Source organism: Rattus norvegicus, chromosome 2 (assembly GCF_036323735.1).
Source record: "Rattus norvegicus strain BN/NHsdMcwi chromosome 2, GRCr8, whole genome shotgun sequence".
In the NCBI taxonomy this organism is placed as follows: domain Eukaryota; kingdom Metazoa; phylum Chordata; class Mammalia; order Rodentia; family Muridae; genus Rattus; species Rattus norvegicus.
This window is the reverse complement of record NC_086020.1, coordinates 38,211,121-38,228,275: the sequence shown is the minus strand read 5'-3', so window position 1 is coordinate 38,228,275 and position 17,155 is coordinate 38,211,121. Positions and strand designations below refer to the sequence as shown.

General features: G+C 41.2%; 1 protein-coding gene across 4 annotated transcripts in view; it reads left to right on the top strand.

The window, feature by feature from the left end:
• The window catches only part of Rnf180 (ring finger protein 180), a 180,829-nt gene that overhangs the window by 16,579 nt on the left and 147,095 nt on the right, over nt 1–17,155 (top strand). For all 4 annotated transcript variants that reach the window (XM_063282550.1, XM_039103136.2, XM_039103134.2 and 1 more), the window contains exon 2: nt 4,453–4,587. In XM_063282550.1, the coding sequence (XP_063138620.1) occupies nt 4,453–4,587 (135 nt within the window). The remainder of the gene's footprint in view (nt 1–4,452; nt 4,588–17,155) is intronic.

Genomic DNA, 17,155 nt, shown 5'->3' with positions numbered 1-17,155 from the left:
AATATGCAACTTTCTAGAAACACCAGGATGTTACCTAGAAACATCAGAATCTCTTTGGCTGTGGCTCAGGGACATGCAGTTTAATGCACTCTGTTTATATCATAGCTGAGTGGGTGACACTGACATCTCAATGATGAGGAAAGAGTCAGCTCTTCAGAGACTAGGCCAAGAGATCGAATAGTGCTGTCCAGCACGACCGTGCTCCCAGTCATATCAGTGAAGCTGTATTAAAGTAATAAAGAGTGAGCTGCGAGAGATGATTCACCTCTGGTAAACTGTTCTCCATGCAAACATGATGACTTGAGTTTGGATCCCTATCACCCATGTGAAAGGCCAGACATGGTGGTATACCTTGTAATCCCAGCCCTGAGGAGACAGAGGAAAGAAGATCCTGAGGGTCTTTCTGGCTAGTGGGTCCAGCCTAATCAGTGATCTCCATGTTCAGAAAGAGATTCTGTCTCAAAAAGACAAGGCAAGAGGCAGGTAAGATGTTTGACTCTGTAAAGGACACCTCTCTTTACGACTGACAACCTGAATTAAATTCCTTAAAGCCACACGATATAGTGAGAGAACTCATAATATAAACCGCAATATGTGTGTTGATACACACATGTCCACACACATATGCACATGATAAATAGATACTGCCTTAATAAATTAGACAAAGTAATAGAGAAAGACACCCAATGTTGACCTGTGGCCTCTACATGCCCATACACATATGAACATGCACATATACATACATCACACTGCATACAATATATACACACAACCATGCATTCCAAATACTGGAGAAAACACAGGTTAAATTAACTTTATAAGATACTCTACTAGTATATTAAATCTTGATCATATAGGTAACATACATTTTAAAAACATATTTCTCGTTATTTTACCAAGTCTTCAAAAATCTATTATATGTTTCTATATAATCTGGATTGGCTACATTTCAAGTACTGTTACCACATCTGATTAAGTAACTATCTATAGATTTGCACATATTCATTCTGAACAAAGTACCAGGACAAACATCTCTCCCAGTGCAGACTCTTAAAAAGATGTTCATGTGACATCTGGGCATTGCAAATACTGGCCTAGATCTTCGGAACAAGATCAAAACTAGATCTATAGATTTAAAACATTTACAGGGATGGATTTTCACAGTGTGGTCTTCAGTAGTTGTCACTGAGAACTCACTGAAATCTCCTATCGATTTTTATTTATGTCTCACTACACCTTAAGAAGACATGGGCGACTATGTGAGAGAGACACGAGTATCCAGGTTTGGATGTGGATACTTTCAGACTTGTTTCTGATGTGAGATTTTCCTGAGAATCACAGGATAAAGGAGCTGGAGACATAGGAGGTTAAGGATATCGAGGGGAAAGAGAACACTTGGGTAGTTAGACAAGGTAGAGTACTCCAACAATGCAGAAACAAGGGGCGGAGCTTTTAAAGATCATAATCTTTGTCATCGATATTCTCAGTAAAGTGATCTGTAGCTTCTGAGGATGAGTCAGTTGATGGAGGTGGAACTATGGCCTGACAGCTGGAAGATCAAGGCTGGGTTAACAGGCAGATGGTTATTGAGCCTGCTAGTCGGGGGTGTGTCTTGTTGTAGTTGTTTTCTGTGTCTTTGAAAGCAGCATCTCTCTACACAGCCCAGACTGTTCTAGCACTCATCAGGGTCCAGTACATGTGAAGCTTTCAGTAAATACTGTATGAATAGGTCTAAAATCATTAATGGGAAAATCCCAGGCTTTAAAAATAGACTGGCAATGATGGAGCTATTCTGTACTCACCGTTTGTGTTATCATTGGATATAGTAAACTGTCCCAATGAGTGGCTTTCAAAGTCACTGCAGTCTCATAAAGACCACCACCACTTTATTTATTCTTTTTTAAAAATTGAAAATAGATTGTCATACAATTAATACGGACCACAGTTTCTCCTCCCTAAAGTTCTCCCAACTCCTCACCAGCCAGACCTCCCCTCTCCTCCAAATCTACTCCCCATCAGTTTCCTTTTCAGAAAAGAGCAGGCCTCCAAGAAACCAACAGACAACAGCCAAACATGACAAAGCAAGATATTATTGAGGCTGGACAAGGCAACACAATGGGAGAGAAAGAGTCCCAAGAGCAGATTTGTCCGAGAAATTCCCACTGTCAGGAGTCCTACACATACAACAGGCTAACAGCTGTAACATATGTGCAGAGGAGCCAGTGCAGCCCCTATAGGCCCTGTGCTTGCCACCTCAGTCTCTGTGAGTCCATTTGAGCCCTGCTTAGTTGACTTGGTGGGCCTTGATCTCCTGTTCACTGACATTTTAAAGTAAGCCCTTTTGCCAATGGGCAAAGAAATACTTTGCCCCTCACCGATTGGAGCACATGGGAGGACAGCCCCTGCACCTCACCCGGACAGCACAGTGAAGCTGCCCTGATGACAAAGGCCCAGCCAGCTTGAGGATGTGAGCATGGGAGAACTGGCCTAGCCCCTTGCAGACTGCAGCACTTGGGAGATTGGGCCCCAATTTTTGACTGGGTAGCACAGGAGAGCTGACTCTAGAGACATGGGTGTAGGTGAGTGGGCCTGGAGAGCATAAGAGCAGAATTGACTGTGCATCCTGCCCATGGCACCACTGGGTGGCCTAGCTGGAGCAGTGCTGAAGAGTTAGTTCATCCTGGTGGTGCAGCTAAAGGAGAGCCAACATGCCCAGATCCAGGGCTCTGAGTTGGTCCACCTAAAAACCTATATCATCTATCTGCAAATGGTGGGGATGGGGCTAAGGGCAAGTCTTGCTGATCCAATGACATAGAGTCTCCATGACACAGTCAACAACAGGATAACCAGGAGGAATCCCAGTGAGGATCCAATGTTGATGTTGTCACAGAAGCTATAGACCTTGATTCATCCAAACCAAGTGACTCATTGCAATGAACATTTGCAAATGAAGATGGGTGGACAGGGGGATAAACTGTGAGGAATACTGTGACATACTACGACTTCTATGATGAGATATTTTTCCATGTTCTCCTTTTAGTTTGTATGTGTGTGTTTTATTTTAGGGGAGCAGTTGTAAGAGTGAAGGGCAGGTACGAGGGGATGGGGAGATGAGTGGGACTGGGGTGCATAATGTGAAATTCACAAACAATCAATAAAAGTTTAAAAAATATTTAAATTTCACTAAAAAGTAAAGCATGTATACTTAAATTTTAATCCATTATTTTAATATACTATTTTTACAGTTTCTAGTGAAAATTTTAGACAATCTATTTTGATCGTTTTCCCATTTTGTCCCAGATCCCTCCCCCTTCCATACTCACCCAATTTTATGTTCAATTTTTGGTCTTTTTCAAAAACAAGAAGAAACAAAAACAAAAAAAAAAGCCACAAATCAATCCCACAAAAATGAAAATCAAAATGAACAATATTTACACTTCCTTGCCACAATCCCTTTTGGAAAAGAAGTTACATTTATCTGTTTACGTATCTTATGTGTACAAAGGAGGGCTCACCCACCAGAGCATAGCAGTTTGTGGAGGACAGAGGACAACCTTCAGGAGGGAGTTGGTTCTCTCCTGTCATGTTGGTCTGCTGCATCAAATCAGTCTTCAGGGTTAGCAGCAATCCTCTCTACCCACCTAGCAATCCTCCTGTGATTCTTAAGAGCACTGCAATGACTTCATAGATTTTCCCTTGAGCTCTGGCCTTAAAAAATCAATAAGGAGAGACATAGAGCATTCTAGAAAGAAAATAAGCTTGTAATCACTGCATAAATACACTATTGTTATCAGAATTACATGGAAACTTCTACGTCAGACATTTTATATAGCGCTCCTTGCCTAGGACACAGTCACTAGCAGGTAGGTGCCTGATTCATCTCACAAAACCCACTGTTGAGGTCGTCCCAAAAGCTGCCATGGGGCTCTTCCACAAAGCAGGACCTGTCCGTGGCATATGCTGGGGTTCCATAGAACACAGCTCCAGACTCTTGTCCTCCACAACCTCAGTTTGGGACCTCACAGGATGCTACAGCTTACACTCATAATGTGCAGTGTGTGAAAAGTGCGTTGTAATTTAGACTACAGAAAAGGTCGTCCACTCAAGTGCTCTGGGAAAGGAATTAATGTATGGAAGACTAAGGAATCCTGTCTCACAGGACCAAATTTTAAGTGTTTTAGATATTACCCACAACACCTTTATCAGTCCCTTGGAATGTTGAAACTTCCTGCATAGGTTTCATCCTGTCATGGGGCCCTGCAGTTGGCTGTGTCACAGGGCAGCCCCAGACACTGATAATTTGCTCAGGACACAGGGTAGAGGAGCCAGGTGTCTAGCACAACAGTGAGAGACTCTTCTGACATCTCTACATGTCACTGCCCCTGTAAGGATTTGGGAATCGAAATTCTCCGGTGCATCTCATCATTCTGACAGTCGTCATTGTTCTCGCAGATGAGAAGAAGTGAAGAGTCGACAGGCACGCAGAGCAGTGAGGAGCAGACAGGAGCCCTTCGTTGCTGGAGATGTAGAAAATGCATCGCAAGTTCTGGTTGCTTCATGAGTCCTCTTGAGACTCAAGCGGTTGAGGTGAGTTTCACTGACTTCAAGAGTGTGAGACAGTGGAAACGTTGGAGGCACACCTATACATACGTGCACACCTACTCTGCCACACCCAAACACATGACAAACACCTTTAAAGATCCGGTACTCTTCAGCAGACAGAAATCTTAAAGTTTTCATGCCAGCAGTCTATTGGATATAATTTGTATAGAATAAAACTTCCTTACAGCTTGATAATTTTAATTAATTCTCATATGAATCAGTCAGGATATACAACCTTCCCATGACCTGAGAAGTCTGTTTTGCCCTCTTTCAGAGAAGGCTTTCCCGTTCCAAGGCACCAGCTGCAGAGTTGTGTCCCCGCTGGCTGGCATCACCTATCCTTGACTCTATTCCGATGAACTAAAACCTTGTTCATCCCTTTCCCTTGTGCTTGCCCCAGCGTCAGACTTTACAGTCTCACTTACATACCTGCCATGTGGAGCCCTTGGCTGAATTCTGTGTCATTCACGAGTGTGACAGTTTCCATTGTTTCCTGCCGAGGGACCTCACCACTTGCTCATTTGCAGTGATCTGCACTTATTGTCATCTTAGGCTACGGGAATTTTGTCTCTTATTTTGTCATCCTTGGGATGTGTTTGGAGATGAGTATCTTAGTCACAGGGCAGACGCACATTAAGTTTTCAAGGAACTGCTACTACTCTTCCAAGGCGAGCATTCCCATAGCAGTGCGTGAGGATTCCAGTCGCTCTCATACCTTCCTGTGTACGGTCTGTCCATTCAGGAGGACAAGCGGCGGCCCCTCACTAGAGTCAGCTTCGTATTTCTCTGATAACTAATAATGGGGATACCTTTCCATTGCTTATTGATCAGAGCCATCCAATAGATTGTTTCTATTCACATTATCTGTATCTCTGTCACTTGTTCAGAGTAACCCTCTGAGGAATATAATCTGTCACCAAGGGTAAATGATTTTGCTCGAGTCTACTGTGTCTAGGCAGTGAGCCTGGGCAGCTTTGGGACACATTGGGACACGATGAGGAAGGCAGTGATGCAGAACAAAGACCAGGCTCTAATGCATTAGAGCTTTACGGTTTGCAACAGGCCCTCATAGCCTGGCCTGATGAGTGAGTGCCATGCTAACTGCAGGCTGATGTCTGCACTGGAGCTGCACCAGTGCCTGGGCCAGAAGGCTCCTAGAAGAGAGGCAGAAAATATCTAGACACACATGTATACATGGATTTTTAGATATTTCAGAAATGCCATTTGTGAACTGTAAAATCTACTCATTTTAAGAATATAATCCACTAATCTTAATTATTCAAATACCACCACCAAACAGTTCAGGACCTGAGACCCAGGTTTGTCATGCCTATTTGTCCTCCTACTGTCCCCAGCAGCTTCCAGTCTGCCTTTCCTCTCTGCACATTATTAGTATAATGTGTACTCATTAATAAAATATATGTAAATGATTGAAACTATCTTATAGAATAAAATGCATTTATATAATAAACATCTTAATTTTACATATACTAACATATGTCTGGTTATGCTGCTACTGGAGAAACACAAAATATTCAGAAGTAATAAGTAAATAATAAAACATTTTAAGATTATGGACAGAAGACACCACAATTAATCGGGCCAGAAAGAATATGAACAGATCATCAAAAAGGTAAAAGAATCACGTGACCCAACCATCATTAGACCAACAAATGTCTGTTGGTCGTGTTCATGGCAGCCACTGCGTTAGCATAGGTAGGTGATGGAAGAGGTGAGCCATTTATTTATTAAATAGTTCTGAAGAGAGTGCTGGAGAAGTCCTTAGTTCTCTTTCCTAAACCCCTACAAGCCGACACCTGCCCCGATAACTCTCCCAAATACAGTAAACACTGAGCCACACTGTCTCTGTTAAAACCAATGTATAGTCGTTGCTCCCACCTAGGGTCTGTATATAAAGATGTAAGAATGTCTATGCTATCTCTGCCCAAATATAGGAGGCAGCTTTCACACAACAGCATCCTCTAGAGTTCCGTGATCTTCAAGTGCACACTGAAGGCAATGCCAGGTCATCTAGCTCACCCTACAACAGGGATCACTAATCAACAGTCCCCCTTTCAGGGTCTGGCTGTTCCTCCCTTCATTTCCATTAATGGTCCATCCTAAATGTCATGGCTTCCTTTTTCAGCACTCTTTTTCTCTGTTTGTGATCTCACATTTATCACATTGAACCGATACGCATTCTGGGCCCCACTCTCTGGTGCTCTGTAACACACGCTGACAGCTGTCAAATCTATGCTCATGGTATCAGCAAAACTCAACAACGCTTAACAACTTGTCAAGGTCACATACAACAGAACAGTGTAAAGATTTCATTCTGGTCAATGTGGCTGAATTATGAGTGTCTCAGGTTCATTTGTTGATGCTGTGATAGTACTGTATCTAGAGGAGAGACTGCTAGATAATGAAGAGAAAATAAATCATAAGGATAAGACTAATCCAGCAGGACTGCAGCTTATAGGGCAAGAAAGACTATGCAAGGGCCAAAGGAAAAGGTAGCTGTCTGCAAGATTAAAAAGAGCCTGCACCAGAGCCCAGGTAGCCGGTGTCCTGACCTTGACCATTTACCCTCTAAAAACATACAAAGGTATGTTTCTGTTGTTTCCTTCCTGTTTATGGAGTTTTACCATGACGGCCTGAGCAGACTGCTCCGATGGGTCCTATTACATGCACTGCAGATTTGAAGGCAAACAGAAGAATATTCTGTCTTTGTGAAGTTTCTAAGATTTATCATTCGCTGTTGGATTAGTACCATATTAGCATAATCATAGTTCATTTATAATTATAAATCCATCATAATAAATATCAATAACTTAAATTTCTGCTTTAATATTGGATATTTAACATTTACAAATCATAAAAAATAATATTAGTCAATCAAAGAAATGTTCAATTATTATCTGTATAATTGGTAAAAGGAAATGTATCAAGCCTGGTAAGAGCAGGAGATTGGCAAAGTACTGGGCCTATCTGCAAGGAAAAGGCTTTCCCAGGAACTGAGCAAGAGAAGGCAGCACAGGGAAGAGAGCACGGAAGCCCTCAGCGGGAGCGTGTTCAAAGTCCCTGAGGTGTAGCCACAGACTGTGTTGGTGCTCAGATTTAAATTGGGCTGATAAAACGTGAAATTGGAAAGACGGGCATCTGCCAGCTTTTAACTCAAACTAAAATGTTTGATCTGCCTTGACTAGTCCCTGATTTTAGTGGGATTGCTTCAAGTTTCTCTCCATTAAGTTTGATGCTGCCTACTGGTTTTCTGAATACTGCTTTTACTATGTTTAGGTATGGGTCTTGAATTCCTGTTCTTTCCAGGACTTTTATCATGAAGGGGTGTTGGAAGTTGTCAAATGCTTTCTCAGCATCTAATGAAATGATCATGTGGGTTTTTTTTCTTTGAGCTTGTTTATATAGTGGATTACGTTGATGGATTTCCATATATTAACCATCCCTGCATCCCTGGGATGAAGCCTACTTGATCATGATGGATGACTGTTTTGATATGGTCTTGGATTCGGTTTGTGAGAATTTTATTGAGTATTTTTTGCATCCATGTTCAGATTGGTCTGAAGTTCTCTTTCTTTACTACACAAGGCTGCCAACTCTCTCCCTACCTATTTAATATAGTTCTTGAAGTCCTAGCCAGAGCAACTAGACAATAAAAAGAGGCCAAAGGGATACAAATTGGAAGGGAAGAACTCAAAATATCATTATTTGCAGATGATATGATAGTATACTTAAGTGACCCCTCAAAATTCCACCAGAGAAAATCCTACAGCTGATAAACAACTTCAGTAAAGTGACTGGATATAAAATTAATCAAACAAATCAGTATTCCTCTACTCAAAGGATGAACAGGCTGAGAAGGAAATTAGGGAAATGGCACCCTTCACAATAGTAACAAACAATATAAAATATTTTGGTGTGACTTTAACCAAGCAAGTGAAAGATCTGTATGACAAGAACTTAAAGTCTCTGAAGAAAATAACTGAAGATCTCAGAAGATGGAAAGATCTCCCATGCCCATGGATTGGCAGGATTAATATAGTAAAAATGGCCATTTTGCCAAAAGCAATCTACAGACTCAATGCAATTCCCATCAAAATTCCAACTCAATTCTTCATATAGTTGGAAAGAATAATTGGCAAATTCATTTGGAATAACAAAAATCCCAGAATAGCGAAAACTATTCTCAAAATGAAAGAACTGGTGGGAGAGATCATAATCCCCAACCTCAAGCTGCATTACAGAGCAATAATGATAAAAACTGTATGGTATCAGTACAGAGACAGGAAGGTAAGTCAATGGAATAGAATTGAAGACCCAGAAATGAACCCACACACCTATGGTCACTTGATCTTTGACAAAGGAGCTAAAACCATCCAGAGGAAAAAAAAAGACAGAATTTTTAACAAATGGTGCTGGTTCAACTGGCAATCAGCATGTAGAATAATGCAGATCAATCCGTTCTTATCACCTTGTACAAAGCTCAAGTCCAAGTAGATCAGGAACCTCCACATAAAACCAGATACACTCAAACTAATAGAAGAGAAAGTAGGAAAGAGCCTGGAATGCATAGGCACAGGAGAATATTTCCTAAACAAAATACCAATGGCTTATGCTCTAAGATCAAGAATTGATAAATGGGACTTTATAAAATTGCAAAGCTTCTGTAAGACAAAGGACATTGTCAATAGGACAAAATGGCAAACAACAGACTGGGAAAAGATCTTTACCAATCCTACATCCTATAGAGGGCTAATATCCATTATATACAAGGAACTTAAGACATTAGACTCCAGAGAACCAAATAATCCTACTAAAAATGGGGGTACATGGCTAAACAAAGAATTCTCAATTGAGGAATACTGAATGGCTGAGAAACATCTAAACAAATGTTCAACATCCTTAGTCATCAGGGAAATGCAAATCAAAACAACCCTGAGATTCCACCTCACATCAGTCAGAATGGCTAAGATCAAAAACTCAAGTGACAACAGATCCTGGTGAGGATGTGGAGAAAGAGGAACACTCCTCCATTGTTGGTGGGATTGTAAGCCGGTTCAACCACTCTGGAAATCAGTTTGGACGTTCCTCAGAAAATTGGACATAGTACCACCTGAGGACCCAGCTAACCTCTCCTGGGCATATACCCAAAAGATGCCCCAACATATAACAAAGATACATGCTCCACTATGTCCATAGCAGCCTTATTTATAATAGCCAGAAGCTGGCAAGAACCCAGATGCCCTTCAACAGTGGAATGGATACAGAAAATGTCGTGTATTTGTACAATGGAGTATTACTTAGCTATTAAAAACAATGCCTTTATGAAATTCATAGGCAAATGAATAGAACTATAAAATAACATCCTGAGTGAGGTAACCAATCACAAAAGAACACATATGGTATGTACTCACTGATAATAGATATTAGCCCAAAAGCTTGGAATACAATCCACAATACATCTACAATCTACAACCATCTGAAGCTCAGGAAGTTGGAAGACCAAATAGCGAATGCTCCCTTCTTAGAAGAGAGAACAAAATGTTCACAGGAGGAAATACAGAAACAAAGCGTTGAGCAGAGACTGAGGGAAAGGTCATCCAGAGACAACCCCACCTGGGGATCCATCTGCCATATACTGTCACCAATCCCAGACAATGTTGTTGATGCCAAGAAGTGCATGCTGACAGGAGCCTGCTATAGCTGTCTCTTGAGAGGCTGTGCCAGAGCCTGACAAATACAAAGGCAGGTGCTCGAAGTCGACCATTGAATGTAGAATTGGGTCCCTTAATGGAGGAGTTAGAGAAAAGATTGAAGGAGCTGAAGGGGTTTGCAACCCATAGGAAGAACAATGATATCAACCAACCAGACCCCCCCAGAGCTCCCAGAGACTAAACCACCAACCCAAGAGTACACATGGACAGACCCATGATTCCAGCTACATATGTAGCAGAGGATGGACTTACTGGGCATCAATGAGAGGAGAGGACCTTGTTCCTGTGAAGGTTCAATGCCCCCATGTAGGAGAAAGGCAGGCGGGGGAGGCAGGAGTGAGAGAGTGGGTGAGGGAGCACTGTCATAGAGGCAGGGGAGGGAGGGAAAGGATAGGGGGCAATCAGAAGAGGAGATAACATTTGAAATGTAAGTAAAGAAAATATCCAATAAAAAATGTTTGATCTGTGCCTTAAAAGAGAATACTCTGATAGGGTGTGACTGACAGGGCCTTTGAATTTTTTTTTTATTAACTTGAGTATTTCTTATTTACATTTCAAGTCTTACTCCCTTTCCCGGTTTACGGGCCAACATCCCCCTAACTCCTCCCCTTCCCCTTCTTTATGGGTGTTCCCCCTCCCCCCATTGCCGCCCTCCCCACAACAATCATGTTCACTGGGAGTTCAGTCTTAGCAGGACCCAGGGCTTCCCCTTCCACTGGTGCTCTTACTAGGATATTTATTGCTACCTATGAAGTCAGAGTCCAGGGTCAGTTCATGTATAGTCTTTAGGTAGTGGCTTAGTCCCTGGAAGCTCTGGTTGCTTGGCATTGTTGTTCATATGGGGTCTCGAGCCCCTTCAACCTTTCCAGTTCTTTCTCTGATTCCTTCAACAGGAATTCTCTGATTCCTCTTCTCAGTTCAGTGGTTTGCTGCTGGCATTCGCCTCTGTATTTGCTGTATTCTGGCTGTGTCTCTCAGGAGCGATCTACATCCGGCTCCTGTCGGTCTGCACTTCTTTGCTTCATCCATCTTGTCTAATTGGATGGCTGTATATGTATGGGCCACATGTGGGGCAGGCTCTGAATGGGTGTTCCTTCTGTCTCTGTTTTAATCTTTGCCTCCGTATTCCCTGCCAAGGGTATTCTTGTTCCCCTTTTAAAGAAGGAGTGAAGCATTCACATTTTGATCATCCGTCTTGAGTTTCATGTGTTCTGTGCATCTAGGGTAATTCAAGCATTTGGGCTAATAGCCACTTATCAATGAGTGCATACCATGTGTGTTTTTCTGTGATTGGGTTACCTCACTCAGGATGATCTTGATCATAGTTTGAAGAGTATAGAGCATGGATGGAGTTATCTCCTGGGCTCAGTCTTTCTCCCTCTTTCTCCCTCTCCCTTACCCAGCCCTTCAGATCTTATAATTAGATCTTTTCAGTCTTGAAATAACCTTTTTGGGTACATGTAAAATTAAGAAATCAAAACAAACAAACAAAAACCCAAAAAGACAAGGAATCCAAAGGGGTTGGGGTCTTTTACATTTGTAACCCTTTAAATATTTAATTGAAAACTAACAACAGTACTAAGTGAAAGTCTTGCCACAGAGTTTGTCCCTGGGTATGCACAGCTGCCGTACTTAAATTATTTGGGCTACTTATTTTTAATAAATTTCCTGAGATACTGTTACTGCTTACACTTGAAAACTAAGTTGTAAACATCTGTCAGAATATTATTTAATGGTCTTAAGTCATCAACACTTTGACATTCAAACCATACAGTGTTATTTAAAAAATTAAGTCCTATGCAATGGAGGAAAATAACACACATCCTGTATGGACAGCTAAAGCCAGTCCATGTTCAGAAAGGAAACTGTTGGAGAGGTGCACTAGTGCCCCCTGCTGCTTGAAGAAATCATTTTATTTATAGACATTGTGTAACCATCTTCCTGCCAGCTCAGCGTGAAATTAGCTTAGTTGGTTGGTTTTTCCTCTCTGCCCTGTCACATCTCACTTGACATAAATAATCTCCCTAGTAAGGTTTTGAATCTTAGTGACGTAACCTTGTCTAGCTTGTAAGTTCCTTACAGACAAGGAGATAACCTGTTAGTGTTAGAAAGGCTTTACGTTCCCCAAGTCAGGACGCTTCTGAGTCTGTCATTCTTTTAAGTTTATTATGTAGTTGTTTAGAGTACAGAATCATCGTCTTCCTTATTATGCATGCACAAAATATCGCGTTCTCTTATATTTGCCCCACTGTTATGCTTCAACTCTTTCTGCACTTTAGTCGACTTTGCCTCCTTAAAACAGTCAGCTTCCAGGTCACCGAGGAATGCAAATGTGCCTCTGTGGGCATATGCACACACACACACACACACACACAGACACACACACACACACACACACACACACACACACACACCCAAGCAGACACATATGTACACACATGCATATACACAGATAAACAGACACGTGTGCACACACACATACCCACATAGAAACACATATGTACACAAGGACATGCACATACAGATACACATACACACATGCGCACACACACACATGCACATACACACACACCCAAGCAGACACATATGTACACACATGCAATACACAGATAAACAGACACATGTGCACACACACATGCCCACATAGAAACACATATGTACACAAGGACATGCACATACAGATACACATGCACACACACACACACACACACACACACACACACACCTCTAGATCTATTCCTGTAGTGTGTAAGAATAGCTGTTTAGGCAAACATGTTTGGTTTATATTAACAGTTCTGAAATAAAAGTGGTTTTGTTGGGATGTCATAAAGTAGAAATAGCTAATGGAATTTCCTTCCCAAATCTGCTTTTCCATATAAATTAGTCTGTTATTTTGCTTAAAGTAAGTTTTAGGTCTGCTTTCTGTGAGTGTTGGAGACAGTGTCAGTGCTTTATTAAATGCACTCAGGTGGGAGAAAGGACTAGGTGCGTAGTCCTAGAACTTGTACCATTCACCTCCTACAGGACGTAGCAGCTGGAAATTCCTCGTCTGAATCACGAACTCTGAAGCCGAGCTGACTGGATGGAACCTTTAGTTTTGAATTTGTGACCTTGACAAGTTGCTGAGATGCTGCTTAATTTTGCTTGTCTCAGCGTTCTTGTCTATAACGTGGGAATGCCTGAAGCAGTGTTAGGGTAGAGAGCATAATGTAAGTATTTGCTGCTTAATAAAAATCACAAGAACATACATCATAGAGCTTCCCCTGTGGACAGACATGGCTTGATATTTGCTAATATAGAAAGACTCAAGAATCATGTAAACTTAACCGTAGGTACTGGCTGCTTAGGGTTATGAACAGGATTGTGTGGGGAATATTATAGTCATTAATAAGCTTAGATGAAATAAGGAATTTGTATAGTGACATGTCACATGAACACTTTCCCGCAAAGTTACTGACATGTTGATAAATCTCCTTACCGGGTCTGTGTGGTCACCGCTGTATCCACTTATTAGTAAACATTTTTAGGTTGACTACCGTGAACTCGCTTTAAAGTTAATAATCTGTTATTCTTCCTGCCAGCCTGGGTCTTTTTCTTTCCTCTGCTCCTTCTCTTCTTTCATTTTATTAGTTTTGCTGATATGTAAACAATCTTGAAAAGTAAGAGCAAGTTCTGGGCTTTATCATGAAAAGGTGATCATTTTTGTCAAATCCAATTTGCTTTATTTCGTATGAGGCTTTTAGCAATTCATTAGCTGTACCAATCGGTACAAGTATCTTCCAATGGGAAGAGCTGGAGCACAGGAATGTATTAACCCTATTCTCCACCCCTACACTTCATCCTTCCGTTTCTTTCAGACACAGAGGATTTCAGGGAAAGTATGCTGTTGGCTTTGATTCAGTCACTCCCAATAGATTTTCCCAGAATTTTTATAAACAGATTAAATTTTGATTTAGGGATTGTGGCCATATAGAAGAATTGTTAATAGTTTCAAATTTTAAATGAAAACCTTTTTAGCAGTGTAGAAAACCAAACAAAAGCATGCATGCTGTTATCCATGTACATTTTGATAATCTTCAAAGACAAAAAACCAAAAACCTTCCACACCAAAGTGGCTGAGGTTGGTAAAGATGACAGTGACTGAAAGTTGCCAATGTGGAGCAGGCGTCTTTCATTCATCCAGCAGGTACCCATCCACTGTGCTTCAGGCACTGTCCTATTCTCTGAGGGTGAAGTGATTATTAAGTATCCGTTCCACATTCCTTCATTATTGGTGGGATTGCAGACTGGTACAACCATTCTGGAAATCAGTCTAGAGGTTCCTCAGAAAATTGGACATTGAACTACCTGAGGACCCAGCTATACCTCTCTTGGGCAAATACCCAAAAGATGTCTTAACATATAACAAAGACACATGCACCACTATGTTCATAGCAGCCTTATTTATAATAGCCAGAAGCTGGAAAGAACCCAGATGCCCTTCAACAGAGGAATGGATATAGAAAATGTGGTACATCTACACAATGGAGTATTACTCAGCTATCAAAAACAATGACTTTATGAAATTCGTAGGCAAATGGTTGGAACTGGAAAATATCATCCTGAGTGAGGTAACCCAATCACAGAAAAACACACATGGTATGCACTCATTGATAAGTGGCTATTAGCCCAAATGCTTGAATTACCCTAGATGCACAGAACACATGAAACTCAAGACGGATGATCAAAATGTGAATGCTTCATTCCTTCTTTAAAAGGGAAACAAGAATACCCTTGGTTGGGGGAATAGGGAGGCAAAGTTTAGAACAAAGGCAGAAGGAGCACCCATTCAGAGCCTACCCCACATGTGGCCCATACATATACAGCCACCCAATTAGATAAGATGGATGAAGCAAAGAAGTGCAGGCTGACAGGAACCGGTAGTAGATCTCTCCTGAGAGACACAGCCAGAATACAGTAAACACAGAGGCGAATGCCAGCAGCAAACCACTGAACTGAGAATAGGACCCCCGTTGAAGGAATCAGAGAAAGAACTGGAAGACCTTGAAGGGGCTCGAGACCCCATATGTACAACAATGCCAACCAACCAGAGCTTCCAGGGACTAAGCCACTACCTAAAGACTATACATGGACTGACCCTGGGCTCCGACCTCATAGGTAGCAATGAATAGCCTAGTAAGAGCACCAGTGGAAGGGGAAGCCCTTGGTCCTGCCAAGACTGAACCCCCAGTGAATGTGATTGTTGGGGGGAGGGTGATAATGGGGGGAGGATGGGGAGGGGAAGCCCATATAGAAGGGGAGGGGGAGGGGCTAGGGGGATGTTGGCCGGGAAACTGGGAAGGGGAATAACATTCGAAATGTAAATAAGAAATACTCAAGTTAATAAAGATTTAAAAAAAAAGTATCCGTTCCATGCAGCTTGCCTCTCAGTGAGTTTTAGACCTAGCAACTAAAGAAAGAAAGATTGCTACTTCAAAATTTGCATTGAAAATTTTTAGGAGATTAAATATTCTCTCTGGTATGGACAGAATAGAAAATTTTCTTCAGTTGTTAGGATATGGAAGACTGATTTCCAGACCCCACACAAATATAAAAATGTACAGATGCCCAAAGCTCATAGGTAAAATATTTGCATGTAACTTTGTATATCCTCATATATATTTTAAATTGCCTCTGGTTTGCTTATATCTAATACGATTTAAACTGTAAACAGTTGTTGTATGACATTGTTTAAGAATAATTACTGTTCATGAGAATGCATTTTGTTATGAATTTTCTGGTTGGTTGGATCCATAGACTTAGAGCCGTATATGCAAAGAATAGCTTACATAGAAAATAATAATATGTTTGGGGATGTATGTCATTAGAGATGAAATGAATTTTTCTTTCTGGAAGAATTACATTTGTAATTATTATAAACCTATAAATACTAACAGGAACTATTAGCAATATGTACAATCTAGAACATTTAGAAACATTTAAACAACTGCCAACCTTTTTTTGTTTTTTGTTTTTTTTTTTTTTGCTTATGTACTTCAAGTTTGACAGTCATTTTCTCAAGCTTCTTAAATATTTGGGTGTTATAAAGGATTCTCAGTTTTATGATGTGACTAAACTACATGTAACTTGGAGGAAGGCAGCTTATAATGCCTGAACAGTCACTGCAAAGCCTTCAACATCAGAACTTAAAATACAAGAAAAGGCAGGTGATACAGGCACACAAAACCATACACACACACACACACACACACACTCACACACACACACACACACACACTATAGGATCCTTAACCTTGTAACATAGAGAACCATTAAGTAGTACATTTAATGTATAGTCACTGTGGTTGGGAAGAAGAAACTAAAGCTTAAGCATCCAGGCACCTCTCATGCTGGTGACATGGGAGCCGTGCCCTGGGAGCAAACACCTTTCCAGACAGCCCTTCAGCAGACTCATGGTCTTGACTGAGATTATTTTCTTGAGCACTCCTTGTACTTTCTCCAGAGATCTCAGCAGATCCTAGAGGTTGCTATTTAAGGGCTGCAGAAAGTCACACTCACAGATTTCTAAGATTAATGTTTGAAGTTCTAGAATTATCAATGATTGAGCAATGCTAGAATTTCCCCCCCCGGGGTCAGGGTGGGCAATGGTGATAGCATCTATAATTGCACTGTGTTCTAAGTCTAAGGAAAATGTTGCAGATGCTTCCTTGTTTATATGCTTGCTATAGAAAGAGCAAGTAAGGACACATTGTGACTTGACGTGCTGCTCTCAATAAAGTTCAAGCTGTGTTTTCTTGAGATATTTGAAAGAACCTACAGGG